This window comes from Acanthochromis polyacanthus, chromosome 8 (genome assembly GCF_021347895.1).
Source record: "Acanthochromis polyacanthus isolate Apoly-LR-REF ecotype Palm Island chromosome 8, KAUST_Apoly_ChrSc, whole genome shotgun sequence".
In the NCBI taxonomy this organism is placed as follows: domain Eukaryota; kingdom Metazoa; phylum Chordata; class Actinopteri; family Pomacentridae; genus Acanthochromis; species Acanthochromis polyacanthus.
This window is the reverse complement of record NC_067120.1, coordinates 13,344,760-13,366,798: the sequence shown is the minus strand read 5'-3', so window position 1 is coordinate 13,366,798 and position 22,039 is coordinate 13,344,760. Positions and strand designations below refer to the sequence as shown.

At 42.1% G+C, this 22,039-nt stretch overlaps 2 protein-coding genes across 5 annotated transcripts; one reads left to right on the top strand and one right to left on the bottom strand.

Annotated features, from left to right (window-relative positions):
• The first annotated feature begins 668 nt into the window (after window positions 1-668).
• kcnc1b (potassium voltage-gated channel, Shaw-related subfamily, member 1b) lies at window positions 669-15,252 on the top strand. Of its 4 annotated transcripts, none has more exons than XM_022192868.2 (4): window positions 669-1,232; window positions 4,375-5,290; window positions 5,913-6,086; window positions 13,721-15,252. In XM_022192868.2, the coding sequence occupies exons 1-4, from the start codon at window positions 669-671 to the stop codon at window positions 13,774-13,776; spliced, it is 1,710 nt and encodes a 569-aa protein (XP_022048560.1). In that variant the 3' UTR covers window positions 13,777-15,252. The 4 variants fall into 4 exon arrangements, with proteins under 4 accessions (XP_022048560.1, XP_022048559.1, XP_022048558.1 ...); XM_022192867.2 differs by lacking the exon at window positions 13,721-15,252 and adding an exon at window positions 9,843-11,512; XM_022192866.2 differs by lacking the exon at window positions 13,721-15,252 and adding an exon at window positions 7,161-9,349.
• On the bottom strand, window positions 11,513-21,359 carry sergef (secretion regulating guanine nucleotide exchange factor). The gene is made up of 11 exons (XM_022192871.2): window positions 21,242-21,359; window positions 20,829-20,967; window positions 20,304-20,456; window positions 17,816-17,910; window positions 17,591-17,651; window positions 17,391-17,504; window positions 17,209-17,271; window positions 16,690-16,848; window positions 16,421-16,587; window positions 15,055-15,091; window positions 11,513-12,639 (listed from the first exon to the last, which is right to left on the bottom strand). The coding sequence occupies exons 1-11, from the start codon at window positions 21,281-21,283 to the stop codon at window positions 12,446-12,448; spliced, it is 1,224 nt and encodes a 407-aa protein (XP_022048563.1). The 5' UTR covers window positions 21,284-21,359; the 3' UTR covers window positions 11,513-12,445.
• Between the last annotated feature and the right edge of the window lie 680 nt (window positions 21,360-22,039).

The following is a 22,039-nucleotide window of genomic DNA, read 5'->3' as shown; positions in this document are numbered from 1 at the left end:
CCTGACAGGGGAAAGCGTCTGTGCTGAGACAAAGAGCTGCTGTTTCGCGGCGGCGTGTCGTTGCGCGCAGAGAGGGAGAGCCGAGTGTGAAGGAGGTGAGTCTGTAGGCAGCAGCAGAAGGACTGAGCCGCCAAGAGTCTCCATCAGGCGCTGTCCGCTCAGCACCACCGCAGTCACCTTGCTGTGAAAGTCATAAACCTGCTCAGGGCTGATCTGATCAATTGCCGCAACCTGGTGAAGCCAATGAGCCGGATTTATCCCGCTGCCTGGGGGGAAACTGCAAGCGTTTGTCCTTTTTATCTCGACATCTTGGATTTACCGACGATGTGACGTCCATTCTTAATGTGATGCCATTGGCTGCAATCATTTTGGATTTCGAGTCTATACCTTCCAGCGAGTCCGGCAGCTGTAAACCTTTACGATCCTCACAGTTGCATGGCAGGTGTTGGTAGAAAAGTCAGGGTTTTTTAAAGTGGATGTAGCCTGATGCGCGTCCAGCACTCCTGATTTCTTTCACACTTGGTGAGAAACGACAGGTTGCTTTGCGCGCAGCTTTCCTTGTGTAATTGTTTCCGTCGGTACGATCACTTGTGTGCATGGCTGCACGCTGCGCCTAGACTTACCTTTGAGATGAAGGGAACTTATTGGAGAAATGCCTAAGGGACGCAATGGGCCTGAGCGACGACAAGGATCGCATTGTGATAAACGTGGGAGGGATCAGACATCAGACATACCGCAGCACCCTGCGCACCCTACCTGGCACCCGCTTGTCCTGGCTGGCCGAGCCTGATGCACCCAACCACTTTGACTATGATGCCAAGATCGAGGAATTTTTCTTCGACCGCCACCCTGGCGTTTTTGCACATATCCTTAATTACTACAGGACAGGTAAGCTGCACTGCCCGGCTGATGTCTGCGGGCCGCTCTATGAGGAGGAACTGGCCTTCTGGGGCATCGATGAGACAGACGTGGAGCCATGCTGCTGGATGACCTATCGCCAGCACCGGGAGGCAGAGGAGGCTCTTGATAGTTTCGGCGGGGGGGGCCTGTTAGACCTGGGGAACGATGATCAGGAGCCGGAGCAGGAGCATGCTGAGGATGATGTGGATGAAATGACTAGGAGGCTGGCACAGGGAGACTCTCCTGACACCAGGAGTGGAAGCCTGTGGAGCCGGTGGCAGAGGCGTGTCTGGGCTCTGTTTGAGGACCCTTACTCCTCTAAATATGCAAGGGTGAGTTGTCTTTTGGCGTTGTTCCTCCTGTTTTACTCATAGCACTTTAAGGCCTAATGAATTATCACACTTAGTCATATATATTCTGAAATGTTCCATTGGTGTGAAACAGTCAAAGCTGCACGAAAGAAAGACTGATGGGTCTGGGAGGTACAGAAAGGCTTTTGATGACCTTGAAATTGCTCTTCCAGGGGTCTCCATGGCAGGTCGATTTGAGTGTACAAGAAAGGAGGGGGGACACAGCAGGCTCATGTGTAAAAACCATTTACATGCAAATCATTACTGCCACCTTCCTCTGTCTTCCAGGAGAGGGTAAATACTCTCACAGGTCTTTGGATTGGACACAAGTGTCCCTGGGCAGGCTGGTTAAATAGGTCAGCTACACATTAGGAAACCAGATCCTTGGCACCACCAGACGTATTGTGGCAGACATCCAGACAAAAAATTAGGTTGCTGTTGGAGGTGGCATTTTTTGGTCTTTGTTATGGGCACTTTTCCATCTGGACGTAATGCCTCTCATTGGTGACGATGAAATGGTTTTTACACCTTGTGATTTTTTAGTTTGACCACTGGCCCCTACAAAGACCGCTGTGTTGCACGCTGCTTTAACAGCTGTGGCAGTCTGATTGCTGTAATTAGCCATTAGGCCCCATCCGGCAGGAGTAAAGTGTATTGACATGTTCCCACTCACACAGAAAGCATTAAGGAATCCAGCATAACCCCCCCACACACACTAAATCTCATCGCCTTTATGCAGGAAGAAATTCCCCAAGCAGAAAACTCAGATGTGTCGACAAAGAGCGTGACAAAAGCAGAGCGAAGACTGACAGAACTCCACCAAGACTGGCAAGAAGATTAATTAGAAGTGAGCGTCAGAGTTAATTACAGACTCTATTCACGGTGGATACATCAGTGGAAAACCCTCGTCTCTGGATATCACTGTATGCCTGTGGTTAGCCGGCAACAGTGAGAATTAGCCAATAAGAAGCAAACAATTCGCCTGTCATGCTCCCTCTCAGGGCACACAGTTCCTAACTGTCACAAAGACACATAATTTAGGAGGCGGTCAGATAAGATGCAGCATTTGTTTAACGGTGTGAAGGGTGGGATGTTGAGAGGGCTGAGCCAGCCTGTGTGTTAGGAGGCATCAGCAGTGAAAGTGGCTCATAAGAATGAGGCTTTATCACACTGAGGATTGTATGGCAGTGATGTTCAGTTTCATCTCTCTTAAAACTGTTAGATGAGGAAAAGTATTTATTATCTACATTCATAGTTGAGACAAAGAGGTGATAAATGTCTGTCAGAACTTCCTGATCATCCTGTTCGATCAACAATCCCCCCAAAAAAACCCAAAGAAAGACAGTTTACAAAAACATAAAACTAAGAAAACTAGCAGCTGGTGGTGTTACTCCAATCTGTGTTGTTTGCTGAGGTCAGTGTTTGCAGTGTGGCTGAGCTGGATTGTATTATTGTCTAAGGAGTACTTGTTATTTTGTACAGTACATACTGTGGAGGGGGTGGACAAAACAACAATATTATGCAATCCGATAAAACACCACCACTTAATAATGCCTGAAAAACTGCCACAAAGTCCGTGTTACACCATATCAACAAAAGCTGAGTATCATAAGCCTGACAAATGTATGTTTTTACATAATTTTGCATTTGATTGCTTTTTCTGTTCACACTATATTTAAATGTTTAAAAGACGGACATTTTATACTCAGTTTGAACACCAAACCAGCCATAATCTATGCTATATTATAGTGTGTCAGTTTTTGCTCTTAAAAATAAAGCTTAAGTTCTAAGACCCCCACAGTAAACTGTAGTGATGTCTTTGAGCAAAGACAGCATCCGTGCCCACAGATACACATCGTTTCCCCCTGGACCATTATTCTAAAATGGACGGGAGGCAGAGATTCATAAGCCGCAGTGATTTCCTCGACACAATGCAATGAATTGCCATTGATGAGATGTTCTGATGAGGGCCTGTTTTCCATTTCGTGCTGCATGCCTCCCTTCGTGACACACAGTGAATGGACTTCACTGACAAGGATGAAGTGTTTCTTATGTCCAGTGGGATTCCTAGAAGACTTCAAGCCCAGATCTGCCTGTGTCCAACTTACATCTTCCCTGATGTCATTCACTGCTCTTCCCTGCTGCTTAACAGCTCTGTGCATTAGTTTGACACGTACAACACAGCCTCACTTAACATCTCCATGCATGAACAAACTGCTATCGATCCAACTTTTGCAATTTATAGGCTGATTTAGTAGCTGTCTGCTCTTCCTGTCCACCATCTCTGATCTACTGATCTCACATTCCCATTGAAGCTAAAGCGGTTTGTTTTATTGTTTGTTATCTCATCTGAAACTACAGCAAAGAGCACGAGCGGTAACACATACTGTAAGCCAGCCCAGTGAGATGAGAGGAAGATAACATGAGGACATTCAATACCCAGAGGAGAATACTGTATCTGTTACACCCATGTAGTATGCATCAGATATATCAGAACCTAAATGTAATGAAATGTGATCATCTAATCAATACACAGCGATGGCTGAAGTACTCTTCTGCCATTAAGGGAAATAAAGGTTTCTCATGAAAGTCCGTCCTCTGCTCAGCGAGCCTCTCAGCTTTGCTGTGATTCCCAAGAGTTGATCATCTGGACAGTATGACCTTGTGTAGGGAAGGCCTACTGTAGTGATGGTGCTGAAGGGAAGAGCCCAAGCTAAATTTAGTCAAGGGGGTTGACACTAATGTCCCATCTGCTGCTGCTGCCGGCTCTTTACAATTCTGCATGGGGCATACCCTTGAAAATGCCATGACCTTGAGACACAGCAGGGGGATAAGAAGGAAGAACAGCAAGCTTGCACTGATTGTCCCCTTTACGATTACTCCTCAGAGTCGAGACACAGAGAGCAGAGAGAGACGGGGCCAGGCTGTCAATGCCACTGTCACCGTCAAACTAGGTGCCATTGTCTGAGAAAATAGATTGAATTGCATTGTGTCTTGCTAAGAATGGCTCCAAGGCCGTCAAGCTTGATTACTCTGCATGTATTACTGCGCTCATTCTCCTCTCTGTCCTTCTCCTCTCTCTCCTCTTATGTCTTTGCCATCACATTGTACATCTCTTGCTCAGTGGGTGGCTCTGGCCTCGCTGTTCTTTATTCTGGTGTCCATCACCACCTTCTGTCTGGAGACCCATGAGGCCTTCAACCCCATCATCAACCGCACTGAGGTGGAACTGGTGGACAATGTCACGGTGGAGAACACCTACCAGGAGACTGAGACTGCAGCCTACCTCACCTACATCGAAGGCGTCTGTGTGGTGTGGTTCACTTTTGAATTTCTAATGCGAATAACTTTCTGCCCCAATAAGTTTGACTTCATTCGGAACGCCCTGAACATCATCGACTTCGTGGCCATCCTGCCCTTCTACCTAGAGGTGGGCCTCAGCGGGCTCTCCTCCAAGGCAGCTAAGGACGTCCTGGGTTTCCTGAGAGTGGTTCGCTTTGTGCGGATCCTGCGTATCTTCAAGCTGACACGTCACTTTGTTGGGCTGAGGGTGTTGGGCCACACTCTGAGGGCGAGCACCAACGAGTTCCTGCTCCTTATCATCTTCCTCGCTCTTGGTGTCCTCATCTTTGCTACTATGATCTACTACGCTGAACGAATCGGAGCTAACCCCAACGACCCACGAGCCAGCGAGCACACACACTTCAAGAACATCCCGATTGGATTCTGGTGGGCTGTGGTGACCATGACGACCCTGGGCTATGGAGACATGTACCCTCAGACGACCTCCGGTATGCTGGTTGGAGCCCTCTGCGCCCTGGCAGGTGTGCTGACCATCGCCATGCCCGTCCCTGTGATTGTCAACAACTTTGGAATGTATTACTCCCTGGCCATGGCAAAACAGAAACTACCAAAGAAAAAAAATAGGCATATCCCTCGGGCACCCCAACCAGGTTCTCCTAACTTCTGTAAGACAAGCATCACCTCTCAGCATCCAAGCCCTATCCCCCATGACGATGTTTTTGAGATAAAATTTCAAGGTAAGGAACACACACGACATGCACCGCAATAAATTGTTGTCTCATTACTTCTGTTGCCTGAAGCAGTCATGTCACAAAAAGCTGTTTCACTGTGTCTGCTCCCACACTTCAATCAGCTGCTGATTCAGGAGAAAAATTAAACAAATGAGTTTCCCACTGAAAACAATCAATAAAATATGTAATGAAAAGTACATTTGACTCCGGATAGGAGAATAGAGAGATTGAGGCAGACCGTGAGTAATCTTGCTATTGATTTTGCACTCCTTAATGCAGTGATTCACTCCTCCTCTCTCTTAAGACTAACTGAGAGTATGTATTTGTAATGGTAAGAACAATGTAAGTAGATGCTGAAGTCACCTGATGCCCCTCCAGTGCAAAGATATATTGACCTTTGATACGATTTGTGCTCAAACACACATAAAACAACAGAGCTTCAAACAGAGCATCCACAAAGGAGTACAAGGTAAACGTTAGACAGCAGTTTTTCAGCCACTATTATTGTGCACGTTAATCCCTATGCGCATTATAGTAGGATATATTAAAAATGTAGCGCTTAAGTGAAAAAGCTGGTATATGAATCCAGATTTCTTTGGTTTTGTTTTCTTTATGACTTCCCTTTAAGATTCCAAGCTCAATGGTGAGGCAGCTAACGCAGCTCTGGCCAATGAAGATTGCCCTCATATAGACCAGGCCATATCTCCGGAGGAAATCTTCAGCCCCAGCGAGAGAGAGCGGCCCTGCTTCCTGGTCACGACTGCTGAACGCCCCAACCACACAGGGGGCAGAGTGAGGAGGGGTACGTACAGTAACAGCCAATCACAGGCCCCCCTGAGACACTGACACCCTGTAGACCGTAGACAGGACACGCTCCTTTTTGCCTCTTTGCTGAGTGTTACACCTCAGTTTTTCACAGGCACACACACAAAGCGCACACATGCATACACTTACACACAACGACAAACCTCTTATTACAACTTTCACACACTTTCACAGCAGCTGCTTCTCCTCAATCATCCTGCTGGGAATTGTATATATATATTCCAACTCACAGACACGCATTGTTAAGGCCAAGCACAATCACCACAAATGTTGAGAATAATTGTCCACATTAACATAATATATTTTTTGATACCATGCATAATGTAATACCCCTATTTATTTACAAGTAAGAAAGCTATTTTCGAGATTTATATGATCTAGACTGTGTTGTCTTACATGCCTAAAAAAGTATTTATGTGCTACGCGTGTACCATGTATGTATATGTGTTTTAATGATAAATACCATGCGGGATCCTGACTTATGAGTACATTTGCTCTTGACCATAACGGTGCATGAAATGTCTTGCTGATGGGTGCTATCAGTATGGTGAAGGAGCACAACACAAATGGAGGAAGCCGAACGTTGGATATTGTTCTAAAGATTTCAAGTCAAATTTTAATTTTCTGATTTCTACTCCTTAATAAAAGGGTTTAAAGCCCCTATTTTTTAAAAACAATTTGATATTAATCTTCAAAACATTCCTTTAAGACAGTCCTGTAAGTCTCCAGCTGTGTGCAGTAAATGGCACACAACGTAAAATTCTACCTGTAGCTGAAAACACATTCCCTGCCTGAGGTGCCTACCTTTCTGAGTCTTTTACAGTGTTATACTCCAAACCATTCCAGTACCACCCGGTGCATGCTGTTGTACTCCTGATGCACTCAATGCATGGAGAAAAATAATCTGTCTCAAGTCTGTGTTGACCTGTTTCTTTGGAGACAAAAACAAGAAAGCAACAGGTGTAGTATTACCAGTGAGGAACACCAAAACATTTTGTCATGGATTTAGTGCTGCAGTGTACTCAGAACGTTCTCTGTTTTTCAACTGAAGGTTATGAAAAGCCTTGGAGCCTTAACAGCATGTCTGGCATGAGCGGGGATGCCTCTGGAGTGTCCTCAGTGTCCGCCCTGCCCTGCAGCCCACCCTGTCTAATGCAGCACTCACATTCTCCCATCCCATCCATTATGTAGCATGGTTGAGTAGCAGACACAATGCCATTGGAAGGCCAGTCCACACTCCTCCTCCTTATCTTTCCTGTCAAATTTTGCTTTGACACTTTCCTTCGCTCCTGCATTTTTTTTCTTCATTTTTATTTCTTTACTTTTCTGGAAAACTGTATCTTAACTGTGCTTATACTCAAGCTTCCCAAGTGTTCTCCTTGGGTGTGTCATCATATCCTAGACTAGAAAACATTGGCACATGCCACTCTGCATGGGTCACCTCAGTTGCAGACAAAGCACTGTTCTACTTCTACCACAGGCTAACCCCACTCTTTTTTCCTTGTGTTTACATCATTGCCTGTTGCTCTGTTGCTTTTGATCTCTCATACTCTTCTGCCAATAACTTTTATCTCATTTGCTTTTTACAATTTTGTGAAAGAATTTTTCATAAGATGTAACCCCTGCTAACACTATGCTGGACATTAACAATACAAGGCTTTTAAACATATCCAAAAGCTGTTAAGAGAACTCCTCTTAAGTGCTTTGTACGTTGCAAAGTAGAGACGTTATCATTCTGAAAGTGCAATCCAGACAAGACTCAACGTTACCTGAGTGGCCATTAAAAAAAAATATTTGAACATGATGTTCATGATGTCCAATGCAATATGGAGATGATGACAATTCCTATGATACCAGTGATGAATACATCTAATGTCAACAGAACTAAAACTGTCTGTTCATTTGCATGAACTGCATGAGAAATTATGTTCAACAAGAAGCTAACTGTATTGCAGTACTTGTAAGAAAAAAAAGAGAAAATTTTCTTTCAAAAGCTTCTAAAGCTTTGTCATTTTTATGCATTTTGAGACAGCTTTACAAGAGACTCAGTCATAGCAGAGATTTTTATGTAGCTGCCATTCTTTGCCTTTCCCCAAATTCATATATTTATTTTTCTTGTATTTATTTGACTGGGGCCTCCAACTAAAATAGCGTGATTTAACTTGAACAATCTGTCATAAAGCCAACTAATGCTGTTATGAGCATAAGTAGTTTTTATACAAATATATTTACTGGTAGTTTTTAAACAGTATCAATAGACTGCAGCAACTTCTATTACTGCTGTGCTGCTAAATTAAGGCAGGACTCATTAATTATGAAACAACGGTGCCTTCATACCTGGTGAGGCAAAGTAAAAGCGAGTAATAAATTGACATGATATTACGTAAGTGTTCCCAGTGTAGCATCATTACACTTTATACCATGCTCATAACAGTGTAATAAAAGCTTTATTTTATAAGGTGCACCTTGTTCCTATTGCACCACACTCGCACCCTTAATCATGGTTAAAAAAAAATACCCTCTTGGTTATTGCTGTTACACCACTGAACACAGAGTAGGATTTAGTCTTTAGAGGATACCTAGCACCAAGCAAAAAAGAAAAATGTAAGAAAAAAAGAAAATAGTGACATATTAGTCCCCATCTTTTTGTATAATAAAGCACAAAATATTACTAAAGGGGACCAGGCAACTACAGATTCAATATATATAGATATATATAAGTTTTGATCAACCAGAGATGTCACAATGACTTCTACAGTATGTATGTCTATGATTTAAAACATCAATACTGTTACTGTTACATGTATTGATACTGTCCCAATAATTATGCACAAGTTTTTCAGGGCACTTTACCAAATTTTATGTTGACCAATCTGAAATGTTCATTTCGAGAAGAAGATATAGTACAGTAATTATAGCAACTCATCTAAGTTTTGTTTTTATTCCGAATGAGCAGAGTTTTACATTTTGAGTCATGTCTCTTGTGGTAATTAATGGACGTTCTACATTTAAAAAAAAAAAAAAAAAACTTGTGAAGATTTGATGTGAAGAAATGCAGGTGAATTATATGCTCATGCAATTCAAGTGAGGGGGAAAAAAGTACGATACGACATAGTATGGGATGTGGGTCTACTTGGGGAAAGGTAAATGCATGTATTTTACATTTATGCAACAGAAAAGTATTCGAATAAAATATGTAAATATAAGTCCTTGCATGAAATAAATTTTATACACAACGAGCATTTAGACTCCGTTTTTATTCAACAGCACATGCATACATACATCTTTCCTTTCCCACTAGCTTGCGGCTAGTGTTCTCTACTGCTGTTTGACCCTCTGCCTACCTGTGTCTGGGTCAAAGAGAGCGTTTAAGAAATGAGGTGACTGTGAGAGCATGACGCAAAGTATACAAACGCATGACAATGACTGAACTACCGTACATCAACCTGTAAAACACAGCATGACCGGGCATGTTTATTAACCGACTCAGAGTCCAACTTCTGCACACAGACAGTACATCGGTGTCTGACGCCTTGGCTAAGCATGGGAATTACATGGTAAACCCACCATTTACCATGAGGAACTAACGGAGCACATTTTCTTTACTCTCCAAGCAAGTGTCATTTCACCTCTTTCCGCGCCACAGAGGTATCCATCACCGCCATCATTTCCACCATTATACATAATTTGTGTAATAATTTATTTTTGTTATTGTTTTTTTATATGTTTATAGAGACCCAACGACAGCACCGGAGCAGACAACCAACAGAGTCAGTTTGTGTTATGAACCATGGTGTACCAACCACTATGTGTATGACCCATAACGGCCCATCACCCACCTGATAGTTCTGTAGCATTGTTGTGTGTATTAGTATTTTTCAATGGTGTGACAGTGACAACCTGTACATCACAAACTCAGCATAGATGTAGCACTGAGAAAGTTTTGTTGTCAAGCCTTATGTAGCTCAGTATCTGTGACTGGTTACTGTGTTGTAATTTGTGTGCCTATTTTCAGTGTGTGCCAGTGCTGTAAATACGCTTTTTGTGTGCTGAAGTTGTGTGTACCAATGTTTTTGAGTGATCATCAAATATCTGTGTGCTTCTTCTGTTGAAAGAAAAAAAAATGTTGCTCCGATCTTAATCACACCCCCTTCAGCAAAAACCTGTCACCCGTCATGTCAGCCAGACTAAACAGTTGAGAACAAGTCGATGACTTTGCACTGTCATGGTCACATCTTTGTAAACTTTTGCACTTTTTTGCACCAGTGAACTTTTAACATTCCTTTGATATGTTTTTAGGCATCAAAGAGATAACATCCACAAAAAGAAATGGGGAAAAATGGTCATGCTTTCCAAAAAACCCATAACCACCACTCTTACCTTGAATTAATGAGGCATTAAAATGGCAAGCTGCGCTGTTAAGAACGGTAAATAATAAGTTGGTGAAGCAAATCTAATGCAGGGTTATTTTGAAGGAAATAATAGATACTGAACAATAATTGAATGTCGATCTTCATATGCAGTTGTACTTTGATGAACAAAGACAGCTTAGATTTAAAAATACATGATCTCATATCACACCTTAGACATTGCTATTCATTTGTAGTACTTCAGTTTAGCATTAGTAGTTTGGTTGACAATCATGTAGAATTGGATTTTTTCCTCTTTTTCTGGTCACATGCTAATTGGTATATTAGTATGTAATATTAAGTAATGCCAAACCATTATCACCCTCATACTGGACAAGTGCCTATGTTATGTAAATTCTTACCATTCAGGAGTATATACCTTAAACAACATATTGAACTAATGCACACTTATTTTAAATTAGCCATCAGTCAGTCTAGCCATTGAAAAGAAGCATCAGTTCAGTACTCAAATAAGGACCTCTTTACGTGTCAGCATCTAAAGGCAAGCAATGAGCATTACCTAGTTAAAATCAGAAAGGACAAGCACTGAGGACAAGCTACAGATTCATTGTTTGTGTGGAAAAGTTAGTGAGAAGGGACCAACTTTTTACCAAACAACTGCAAACACACTGCCAACAACTTGCCGAGATCTGCGTGCAGTCAGGTACAGCAGACCCCAATAGAGCTGAGCACTTAGAGAGGGGGACAGTGTGCTGGTCAATATCCGACACGGAATGAAATAAAACTAATAATAAAACAGCAGCTGTTATCGTGAAACGGAATCAATAACACAACCAAGAGGCAACTAATGTGTGCCGTTTAGTGAGATTTCAGAGTGTGTGTTTTGAACACCGTGCATTTTGTGGTTAGTTATCTCGATAAGGTGATCGTTTTTGATTGGTTTGTTGTTTAGGGATTTTTTTGTGTCTTTTTTGACCAATACAGTTCAGACTTGTACAATAAATAGTGATAAATAAAAAAAACACAGAAATGATCATTTTTCAGTGAGTGTTGATTTATTTTTTTTCCAAACTAACTCAGTTAGAAGTACTTTAATGTAACTTCCATTAATGCATAATTTTGATGCCATGAAGGTTTTTTCACATATAATCTGCATAAAACACAGTAATAAAGTAAGAAACTCTTAAATAAAAAGTAATTATATGGCAGACACGTGCCACTCTGAGTTTTGCCTTTGACCAAAGTGCTGACTTGAGAACTGCAGGTGTTAGCCAGGTGCTGCACTGCGGATGTCCACAGCTTATGAATATGTAGGCTGGGACTAATGCAGTGGAAGAGTTTCTTCCCAGAGGGATCAATGGAGTACAAAAATGGTGCAAAGGACACAAACAGGACATCGAAGAGTAAGACACAGCCTGACATGAACATAAATTAATGGTGAACAGTTGTAAAACAAAACAACACTGTCCTATATCTGGAAGTGATAAATCACAAGATGTGAGAGATTTTCACTCTGAAGTTCAGAGATTGATTACATTGTGACACTCAGGATAACAGCAATAAACCAACTGACATGAGAAGATGGAGCTATAGCACCAGTCCAGCCCATCCCTCACATGATCCATAACGGCTTCATTCAGGAAGACAGGTGGACCAGCAGCCATAGGCACAGCCATGTCCTGGAAAGCCCTTGCCCCTATCATGTCCATCAAAATGATGGCCTCTGTCACATGAAACAGTGTCCAAACACACAAGAGTATTTATAACTGCGGTTTGAAGTGTGACATTCTCAAGTAGCTCAGGTAGCCTCTAAAACGGTGAAAGCTACTGTGCAGATAAAGGCACTTAAAATGATTAGATTTTGGCTTTACAAGCCAAAAAACAGAAATGTGTTAATTCCCCAAATCATTCTTTATTTCATAGTCTCTGATTGTCCTGCTCAATAAATAATGCTGCTGCTCCAACGTTACTCCAGTGGAGTCGGTGCTGGGTTTTGTCTTGAGCCAGTCGACGTTGGGCACAATGCCATGGAGTGTCCGGCTCCACAGCCAATGAGAAGAGGCTTTAGACCAGGAACGGGTTGTGGATGAAAGACGTCGGCCTGTGAACCGTCTCCACACATCCCATGTTCATTCCAGCCCCATGAGAGGAGACAGCCCCCTGAAAAGGAGAGGGGTCACGGGTCAGAGAAGCTGACAGGACACAGACTGGGCTGCACCACTGTATAAAGTAGGCTAAAATTAGCAACCTGGAAAAGAAAGGCTGGCTAAATCCCCCTCCCACCTAAAAAAGAAATGAGTAAGCGGTCGCACACACCGCATCTCTGTTCCCATTACTGATGCTTAACCAGTAACATAGCCTCCCTGCTCTTCACAGCTGGTGAGCTTGTTGGTGGGTGTGGTCAGGTCTGCATCACCGAGGAGACACGTGCCATGGCAACACAGTTACCTAATAGGCTCCATTGCCATGGCAACAGAAGCGAGCTTGCTTTCTCAAGGGTAACACATCTTCAAGCTTTCCCCATCCTGCAGTTGTGTGCCTTTCATGCCATCTTTTCATTTATTTCATCGAGGGCTTTCTTTGTCTTTCTCTGTTTTCAGCTCCTCTCTGATTTTCAGGGGCATCAAGGATTTGGAATACACACATATGCTTCCACCAGTTAACAGACCGAGATATCATGCCAGCAGCTTATGTCAATGTGAAATTCTGCCAAATACAGACTATGCATTACAAACACACATGTAGGCTGTTTTTAAGATACTGCATGCATTTAGAAATGGACAGCATTTGCGTCCATCTTTTATTAAGGGTCTTCAGTAAACATCCTGTATTAGTGAACTTAATACGTTGAAATGTTTTTCTCATTGGAGGAAAATGCCTTATTTTGGTGCCGTGCTTAATTCATGGACTCGCTGACTGGAGTACAGCACATCAACGTTTCTATAGCAACAAAGTGTCTGCACAATATTCTGCACAACAAAAGGATAAAAATCAAGAAATTCAACCCAAAAGCCATTCCCTTGTAAACAAATCCTGCCATTTGTTTTCACATTCGCCACTTTAAAATTTCACACCTAATTAACAATACCACAGTGACACAATCTGCGGGGGCTGCCTTTTTTTTAGTGCGACTTACATCATTCTGCAGGTGCAAGTTAAACCATGATCTAATCTAAGGTGCTTGTGCTTCTACAGTCCCGTTGAGTTGAAAATGTTCACATAAACAAAAATCTTTCCACAGATTGGATGAGCTGTGCCCACACAGTCTTTGGCCTATCTCCCACCTCTGACCACTGATGATGAATTTCAAACACGAGGAGCACTTCCTCAGGTGCAAATGGGTAAAGGCTGAGCAGGCAACAGATATCATAAGCAGCATGCAATGCTCTCCGTTCCTTTCCGCCTGACCTACTTCAGCACCAGAAATAGCAGCACTCAGGTCTCTGCTTCCAATCCTGTTTTGCTATTTCATTGCTCCTGCCACCCGCTCAAGACAGGAGAAGAAAAAGAGGAGAGCGTGGCAGAGGAGGTTCTGGAGGTTCAGATGAGCGCTCCCTTTACTGGCTCTGCTTTCTCGTCTCATAACTGAACTTTTTGAAAGTGCAGATCAGTGCTTTGTGGGAACTGCTGCTACGACAGTCCTTCTAATTTCCTAATCATGATGGCATGTCCATTATCTTTATCCTAATACTTGGTCACAACATTAAAAGTTGATTGCCTTGAATGCTTGTAGAAACATCAGCGATGCTCAATGTTTCCTCGCCAGTGAACCTTGTGCTTGTATTTCAATGTTCATCTGTGGTATTTATATTCACAGTGATGTAAAAAAGTGGGTCAGTGTTCAAAATTTAATGTGAAAGATTTTACTTCCCAAATGTTACACATTGCTAGTTACTGAGAAATGAAAAGTAGACTTTTGGTTAGCATGAAAAGAATAAAAGCAGATTTAATTAATTTATAATTTGAATGAGGAATCACAAAACGCTCGTATATGCCTGTCTTTGTTTCGTACTCTTTCAGGGATGTGTGTGACTGCAGTGTCTATCTTCACTTCTCATGTGGATAAAGGGAAATTGCTCTCCAAACATTAGACTGGAAAAACATGTCTGTAAATGTGTGTGTGGTTAATTCGGCTCCTTTACAGGCCTGTTCGGGTAATTGCTTCTGCCAATGATACTCATCTATCTACGCTGTAATTACATCCTGATGCAAAGGCCACAGAGCAATGAGCTGACCTCAGAAATCCTCTGCAGGATTCATTTTTCACACTGATGTTTAACTTTAACGTATTAGACAGTTCCCTTACCAATTCTTAAGTACAGAGAGGAGCATGGCTTAAAAAAGTTTAGCCTCACCAATGTGTATTATCTATTTCTTTGTGTAGTCAGAGTCAGAATAATGTCAGGCCAGAGGGGGCGTCTCTTATTTCAGCCATGAGCTGACTTTCTGCATAATTCTTCGTAAAAAATATCTTTCTTAATGTGCCTTTCTGGTGCAATTGTGTATTATATGCATTTTGTCATATAAAAAACAGTAGAAAAGCCAGAAAGCGTAAGGATATTTTGAGATACTCACCGACAATGGCAAGGTTATGTTCAGATCCACATGTAATCTGCAAAAATAAAGATTTAAAACCATGTTTCAAATACATGTTTACAACAGACAGACATTTTTAAGACTGTACTACTCCAGAATTGTTATGCAACATTGATACTGAGAAACTTTGTAATAGAACCTCCTCTGAAGTGAAATAAAATTACGTGTCATGATAAAGTCACCTACATTTTATTCAAAAGTGCAAATGCTGATGTTGTTATGGATTATTTCATATTTAAATACATTAGACACTACAATATTCACAATGAAAAGCTTGAAAATGTAGCAGAGAAGCCACATCTGTTGTTAAAGTAAAAACCCACTGCTGAGCTTGCAGTAGAGGCTAATGCAGCCGTTTCAGGATGGTTGTACAGCCATGCTTTTGCTGATCAAAACCTTTTACATTTAATGGCTTTTATATTTTTCTTCTTTTCCCTTTAGTAACTCTGACAGGAATTCTGGAGACACATTTAAATGCTAATTAAAAACCGGACATACTGAAGAAAAAGTTGTCAAGATGCCTCTTTAGACTGCCACCATTTCCTCTCATGCACAGTCTGTCCTTAATAATACAGTCTGAACTGCTTTGATGAAGCAATTCTTGCTGTGGCAAGCAACAAACAGAAACAGATGCACTGATTCCTGAACCACTGACGGGCTGTAATTCATTCCTCCAGTAATGTTCACATGTCTCATAAAAATGTGACAGTTTAGTATATATTTTCTCCATGGGTGTAAATGTCCACTGTTTGAAGGACTAACATGGTAGGAGGGGACTGAGAGATTAATAGTCCACTCAGCTAATTCATCTTGCCTTTTGCTCTACACACACAAGGCGGCTATGCTGTGACATATGCCAGCACTGCTGCAATGATCTGTGCGCAGTGGAACAATGATCCAGCACTTGCCCTTGCCTGTCCCTGACATCTACTTTATTGGCAGCGATGTCCTACCATACAGTTGCCATTCAGACTACAGGTTAAGCGTTGCAGTTACGTGATGCTCAGCCATAACTGCCCTTATGGGAAAGCAGACCTCTGCCTTCACCAAATGTAAGTGGTCTTCTTTCTACCAAACAGTAATGGAAGTGTGTTTTGTACACCAGATATAGGGATGCAAATCATTAAGAACTAATCTGCAGGGGCAATAGGTTTTACCTTTTTCATCTGTGGTTGTTTGCTGCCTCCTGCTGGACTGCCACTGACATTTTGAAACTCATCTCAAGGCTGACATCCACAATATTAAGAGCAAATCATCAGTACCAACAGCAGTAAATCTAAACAACACTTAATGCTGTTGACTGCAACATCCTGTATGTTATTCCATCTGTAGAAGTGTCAAATACCTGTGTTGCTTCACGGAGGGCTTTAACCTCTGCAGGGAGGCAGACCTCCTGGCTGCCACCTTCTGTTCCAGGGCCAGCTGACTGCTGCTCCGGGTCCCAACTGGTTGATGTTTGTCGGCCAAGTTGTCCATAATCTCCTCTGCCCCATGTGAACACTCTGCCACTCTCTGAAATAGGTAACGATCTTATTCAGATAACGCAACTGTTGAAAATCCTGTTAAACTGGTAAGCGACAACAACATGATATGTGCGAGTGGTTTTTTTGATACCTGTTTGAGCAATAGTGTGTGTCCAGCCGCACCATACATTTATAATTTTCTCTCCGTCCAACAGAGATCGCCTCAGAACAGTAGCAGAAGACAGGAAACACTCTGTGGTGGTGAGCTGGCCGTGCTTGTTGCTTCCCCAAAGAAACAAATCACCATCTCCTGCACACACAACAGGAGCAACATTACTCTTCATCCAGCGGAGTGAGCAGTAGCAGAATGGCAGAACAGCAATTGAGAGGTACTGGTCAACTAATTACAGGACAGAAGGATGGCCAGACATGACGTACGAACACAAAGTACACAACAACTTACGACTAAGGCATCAAGTGTAAATGCTCCCTATGGAAGAGCAGCACAAATGCATATCTGCTTTCAGATTACAGTCGATCCTATGTGTGCCCCCTGCTCTTTCCCATATGCAATTCAGTGACTTTACATGCGTATAGGGATTAACAAAACACAGTGTTATGCCAGCAAGGATCTACCATTTTTATCAGCACTCTGGATAGTTTGTCTCACCTGTAAGACACACACAGTGTACCGAGCCTGCTGCTACCAGGCGTGCTGTCCTCTGATCCAGACCTGCAACATGGACACTAACATCAGTCACATCTGCAAATTACCAGTGGCACAATAAATAACCCAAAGCCTACAAGACTTTGTCATCTGTTATCATTTCTGCTCAGTACAGTTGAGCTTACCCGGTACTCGAGACGGCACCTTAGAGCTGAGGTGTGGTGGGACAGGGTGTGGACTGAGTGCTCTCTTAGCGTGACTGAAAAGACCGGTTCCCCACTGATATGTGCAGCCTGAGTCTAAACACCAGACAGAAAATTAGGATTTATGACTTCACGGACATAAGGAAAAAATTAAAAGAGAACAGTGTATGGTGCTACCTTACCAGTAACAGCGAGTGCATGTCTAAGCCCTGCTGCTACACCCACTACTGGCTCCTTCAGACTCTGAAAACAAATGGCACAATGGCATCTGAATGATTAAAGAGGATCAAACTGGACAGTAGGTGAAATGTGGTTTGTACAGGATGAAATCAATCAAGATGTATTTCACAAACATCATAAAAAACTGTCAAGGTTGTGACTTACTTGTACCCTTATCACATGCTCACCTCAATGACCAGTAGATCTGCAGAGTGCATGACTTTCTGTACAACACCCAGTTGTCCAAACGCATTGGAGCCACAAGCCAGTAGTTGACCACCATCTGTCAGTAAGACGTGAAATGAAAAGAAATACCTCTTTAAATAACACACACAACTTTTAGAAAAGTGGGAGGTAGTTAATGTGGACTCTGTCATTTACATTTTTAACATTTCTGTGCTGTGTTTTGCCCAAGTAGCTAGGGCAAAGCCTGCAGATTGACTGCAGATGTAGAAAAACAGAGCATAAACAATTCACCCTCCAGCTTTTTCCAGTTTTACGACAGCTGCAGGCTTTAGGAATGTGAGTGTGATGGGACAGACTCCAGTTTGTATCACATGCACATGTCAGTGTCACCAGACAGCGCAATGCAGTTGTTAGATTGCAGAGCTGGTTTTGTCAAAAACAAAGCGTTTTGAAAGCCTAGCTGCACATATTGAAAATCTAAGTTTCACTGGATTGAATGGCTTTACTGGATTCCTTTATATTTGTGTTTGTTTACACTTTATCAGGAGTGCCTTAGATTAATCAGCACTTTCTGAAAAATCTCAAGCTCCGATATAAACCAGATGCAATAAAGCTGACATGGATGGTATTTGTAAGTCCAAAAGCAGCAAAAACAGTCACTCCTTTATGAAAGAACTGCTCCTGATGTTTATGTACTGTGATCTACTATCAGATAGTCATTTTACCCTCTGTTCACACTCTGACGGTGTAATGTCAATATCTTTCATATATTTTTTTGTACAAATTATATAAGTTCATTCATATAGTATGTATATAATAGTTGCTACAGACAAAGCATTCCTAAAGGCCCTGTCACACTCTAGCGTATAGAGCCAGCGTATGAGGAACGTATTGAATATTTCGAAAAATTGTTTATACGCACAACTTTTCAGCGTATGAGGTCGATTTTTGGTTAATGACCGTTAGAGTAACGTGAGCCTAGCGTAACGTCAGCGTATGAGTAGCGTATGAGTAGCGTATGAGTAGCGTACGCATAGCGTATGTCAGCGGATGTGATGTGATGTGTATTTGAGTTGGACGTATACCGACGTATGAGTAACGTATATCAGCGTACCTCCGACGTATGAGAAATGTATGCGGAACGTCAGCCTAACGTATGAGGAGCGTACACAGCTGGTGATGTTGGGACCAACCCTGTCCAGCAGTTCATCATACATTTCTGGAGGCAGCTGCGTAGGAAGTTCCTGAAGGCTCTCTGATCTTCATTTCTCACTTCAACCATAAGCTGGTCATAAAGACCAAACTGACGCCGCCTTCCAATCCAAGGTTTCACTCAGATTGCACGTCTCATTCTACGCCTTCTTCTTCTGTGTCTAGCATACTCAACTGCCAACTGTAACAAATCTTGGTGATGTTGCAGCACAGCAACCTCCATCTCTGAACTGCTGGTACAAACTGATACAGATTTGGAAATGTGAGACTTTATATACCCCCCATACACTGGAAATACGCATGTAATACACATGGGATAAGTTGGCTGTACGCTCAGAACACGTTAGGCATAAGTTGAGTACGTTAGACTGTCGTTAGAACTACCATCATAACGTTAGCCATTCGTTAGACACACGTTCATTATATGCTCCTCTAACGCTAGGTTTCCTGACCCACTCAATTTCAACGTATGAGAAGCGTACTCGACATATGAGTAACGTACCTTCAGCATACCTCTAGCGTGTTCAGCGTATGAGGAACGTATGAGGAGCGTAAAATTCATACGTCAGCATATGCTGAAAATTTTTGTGCATGTTCAAAAAAATTTTTGCCCGTCAGCGTACGTCAGCGTACAGCAACGTACTAGAAATGTATTCCAGCGTACCCCTAGCGTGTTTCAGTGTATGTCGGCGTATTCCCAAAAAGTCCATATGTTCCTCATACGCTGGTTCACAGGGCCTTTAATGGATAAATAAAATGTCATCCTATCCTGTTTATAATTCAGTGACCAGGAGAAGCATCTGTAGGAAATACTTTAACTGTTGTATCATTAAAAACTACACTGAGAGTGGATTTTTGTAGTTGATAGCTACTTTAACAAGTAAGACATTCTGATATTACATACTGGCCAATATTGTTAATATATAGTTATATTAATAAGGGGAAAAGGATAAGTTTATTTTTTATTTTCCGGAAATGCATTTCACAAACTAGCTGGCATTTAACAATGAGGAAAAATCTTAACTCTGCACCATCATCTGCTCAGTTGTGATGTGCACTCTGCTACATGTGCTGCGAGTGTTGTGAATAATGGAGTCTGAGCTGCTCTGCTGGACATACTCTGTAATGATAACATTTCTAAATTATCCCAAGCATCGTTTTCTGCATTTTATTCTGTAAAACCGATTATATCGATATACAGTGTTGGTCAGGCTCTATTAAAAAACTAGAATCATAAGGAACATGACTTTTTGGGGTGAAATGGTGCTCAGAGCTCACCAGTGAGAAGAAGAGTAAAATCCCAACCACAGGCTGTGTGCGTGATTCTCTGATTCAAGACCGGGCAGAGTTGAAGAGTTGCAATATCTGTATTGTGTCCGAGTCCCAGCTGACCTCTGTGGTTCTGTCCGCACACAAACACCTCTCCACTATCTGTCCACAACAAAACACACCATAAACATTTGAAAATGACAAGCTGGCTAGAAAGTGTGTAATTTAGACAGTTACTTGGAGCTTTAGTCAAAAAACAGAAACACTTGCACACTGACTTTAAACAACAGATTCGTTCAAACAGACAAGATACTAAGCTGTTATTTTAAATAAGATAAAAACAAGCCCTGGCATTTTCTGTCTTCCATTTGTTGCTCGGAGTTGTGCATCAGATACACCATCAACAATTTATATATTTGGCCATAAGGAGGCGCCACTTGACCTCCGGAACTGTCGTTCACGTTACTGAACTCCTCTAAATTAACAGGTGGGCTTGTATTATACACTTCAGCCAGGAAAGAAGCGGTAACGTACCGGTGATAACCACGGAGTGTCCCCCGCCGCCGCAGACGGTCCGGACCGCCCTGCTCTGCAGAGCCGCAGTGTCAGCTCGCCGGGGAGCAGCCTGGTCCTCCACATGTCCCTGTCCCAGCTGGCCGTAACTGTTGGCTCCCTGACAGAAAGGACACGAATCACTGACTGAGGGCCACAGAGGAACAACTATCAGCTCAGGCAACCGTCAAACACACTACTATCTGCTTATTTTCGCTGCACTTGTACCGGGAGCTACTCAGTTGGTTCGCTAGTTAAGCTAATGCTAGCAAAAGTGCTACATTAACGCTCCTCGTAGCCGAGTCACCAAGCCGGTGGCAAGTGGTGGTTTAAATAAACTACACAACCACACTTAAATAAGTTAAGAACTTTAACCACGAAGGAAACAAACTTACCCAAGAGTGTAAACAAAACTCCAGGCGTGAGCGCGTTTCCATAGAGCACCTATCAAGAGTCCAATTTGCTTTACGACACTGTCGTGAAGCACAGAGGTGCCGTCTGTGAGAGCTATCCAGTTAGTCACCTAAATAGTTTAGAAATTTGAATTATTCGCGCTCATTTAAACACATTACGACCACTTTATATCTCAGAGGTTTTGCTAGGGCCTCTAAATATTTAAAGCTTAGCCCAGTGCACAAATCTTCACATTTTAACCTTTTAAATGCACAGTTTTCTAGTTATTTCACAAATAATACAGGGTGTAGGGCACTGTGCCCTAAGAAACTAATGTTACACCTTAATGTCACAGTGAGAATAGGACAGCTGGTTTAGTGACTCACTAACTATGTGCCTTGAAATTAATGTCATTTATGTCATTTACAGCTATGATTATATGTTAAGGTGTGCATTGGTTAAAAAAAAACAAAGAAAAACAAAACAAAACGTTTGAGAACCACTGAGCTAGAATGGGGTTGCCTTTTTTTTTTTTAAGAAGAAGTGGTTTTCTTTTAGGTTGTCAATTCCTATTTAATCTTTTTTTATTGATAATTTTATTCAGTGGTAATTTGGATGACCAACCATTTAAATAGTCCAGGAGAAGAGACGCAGGTGCTGCTAAGGGGAAAAAGTTCACCCATAAAGTCCCACGGCACATTACTACACATACATAACTATAATTATCAGAGCAAATCTGCTGTCTCTTTTGAATTTAGTTATTGAGCCTATATAAAATGAGATTCAAGTTTGTTTTTTAA

What these genes read in the sequence shown, in the direction of transcription:
- kcnc1b (XM_022192866.2), top strand. Translation starts at nt 669, where the DNA reads ATGGGCCTGAGCGACGACAAGGATCGCATTGTGATAAACGTGGGAGGG. An exon ending in ACTCCTCTAAATATGCAAGG is followed by an intron (nt 1,233 to 4,374) that starts GTGAGTTGTCTT and finishes TCTCTTGCTCAG; the next exon opens with TGGGTGGCTCTGGCCTCGCT. An exon ending in AGGGGGCAGAGTGAGGAGGG is followed by an intron (nt 6,087 to 7,160) that starts GTACGTACAGTA and finishes TTTCAACTGAAG; the next exon opens with GTTATGAAAAGCCTTGGAGC.
- sergef (XM_022192871.2), bottom strand. Translation starts at nt 21,283, where the DNA reads ATGGAAACGCGCTCACGCCTGGAGTTTTGTTTACACTCTTGG. An exon ending in ACACTCCGTGGTTATCACCG is followed by an intron (nt 20,457 to 20,828) that starts GTACGTTACCGC and finishes TGTTGTGGACAG; the next exon opens with ATAGTGGAGAGGTGTTTGTG. An exon ending in ACACTGTGTGTGTCTTACAG is followed by an intron (nt 16,849 to 17,208) that starts GTGAGACAAACT and finishes TTGTGTGTGCAG; the next exon opens with GAGATGGTGATTTGTTTCTT.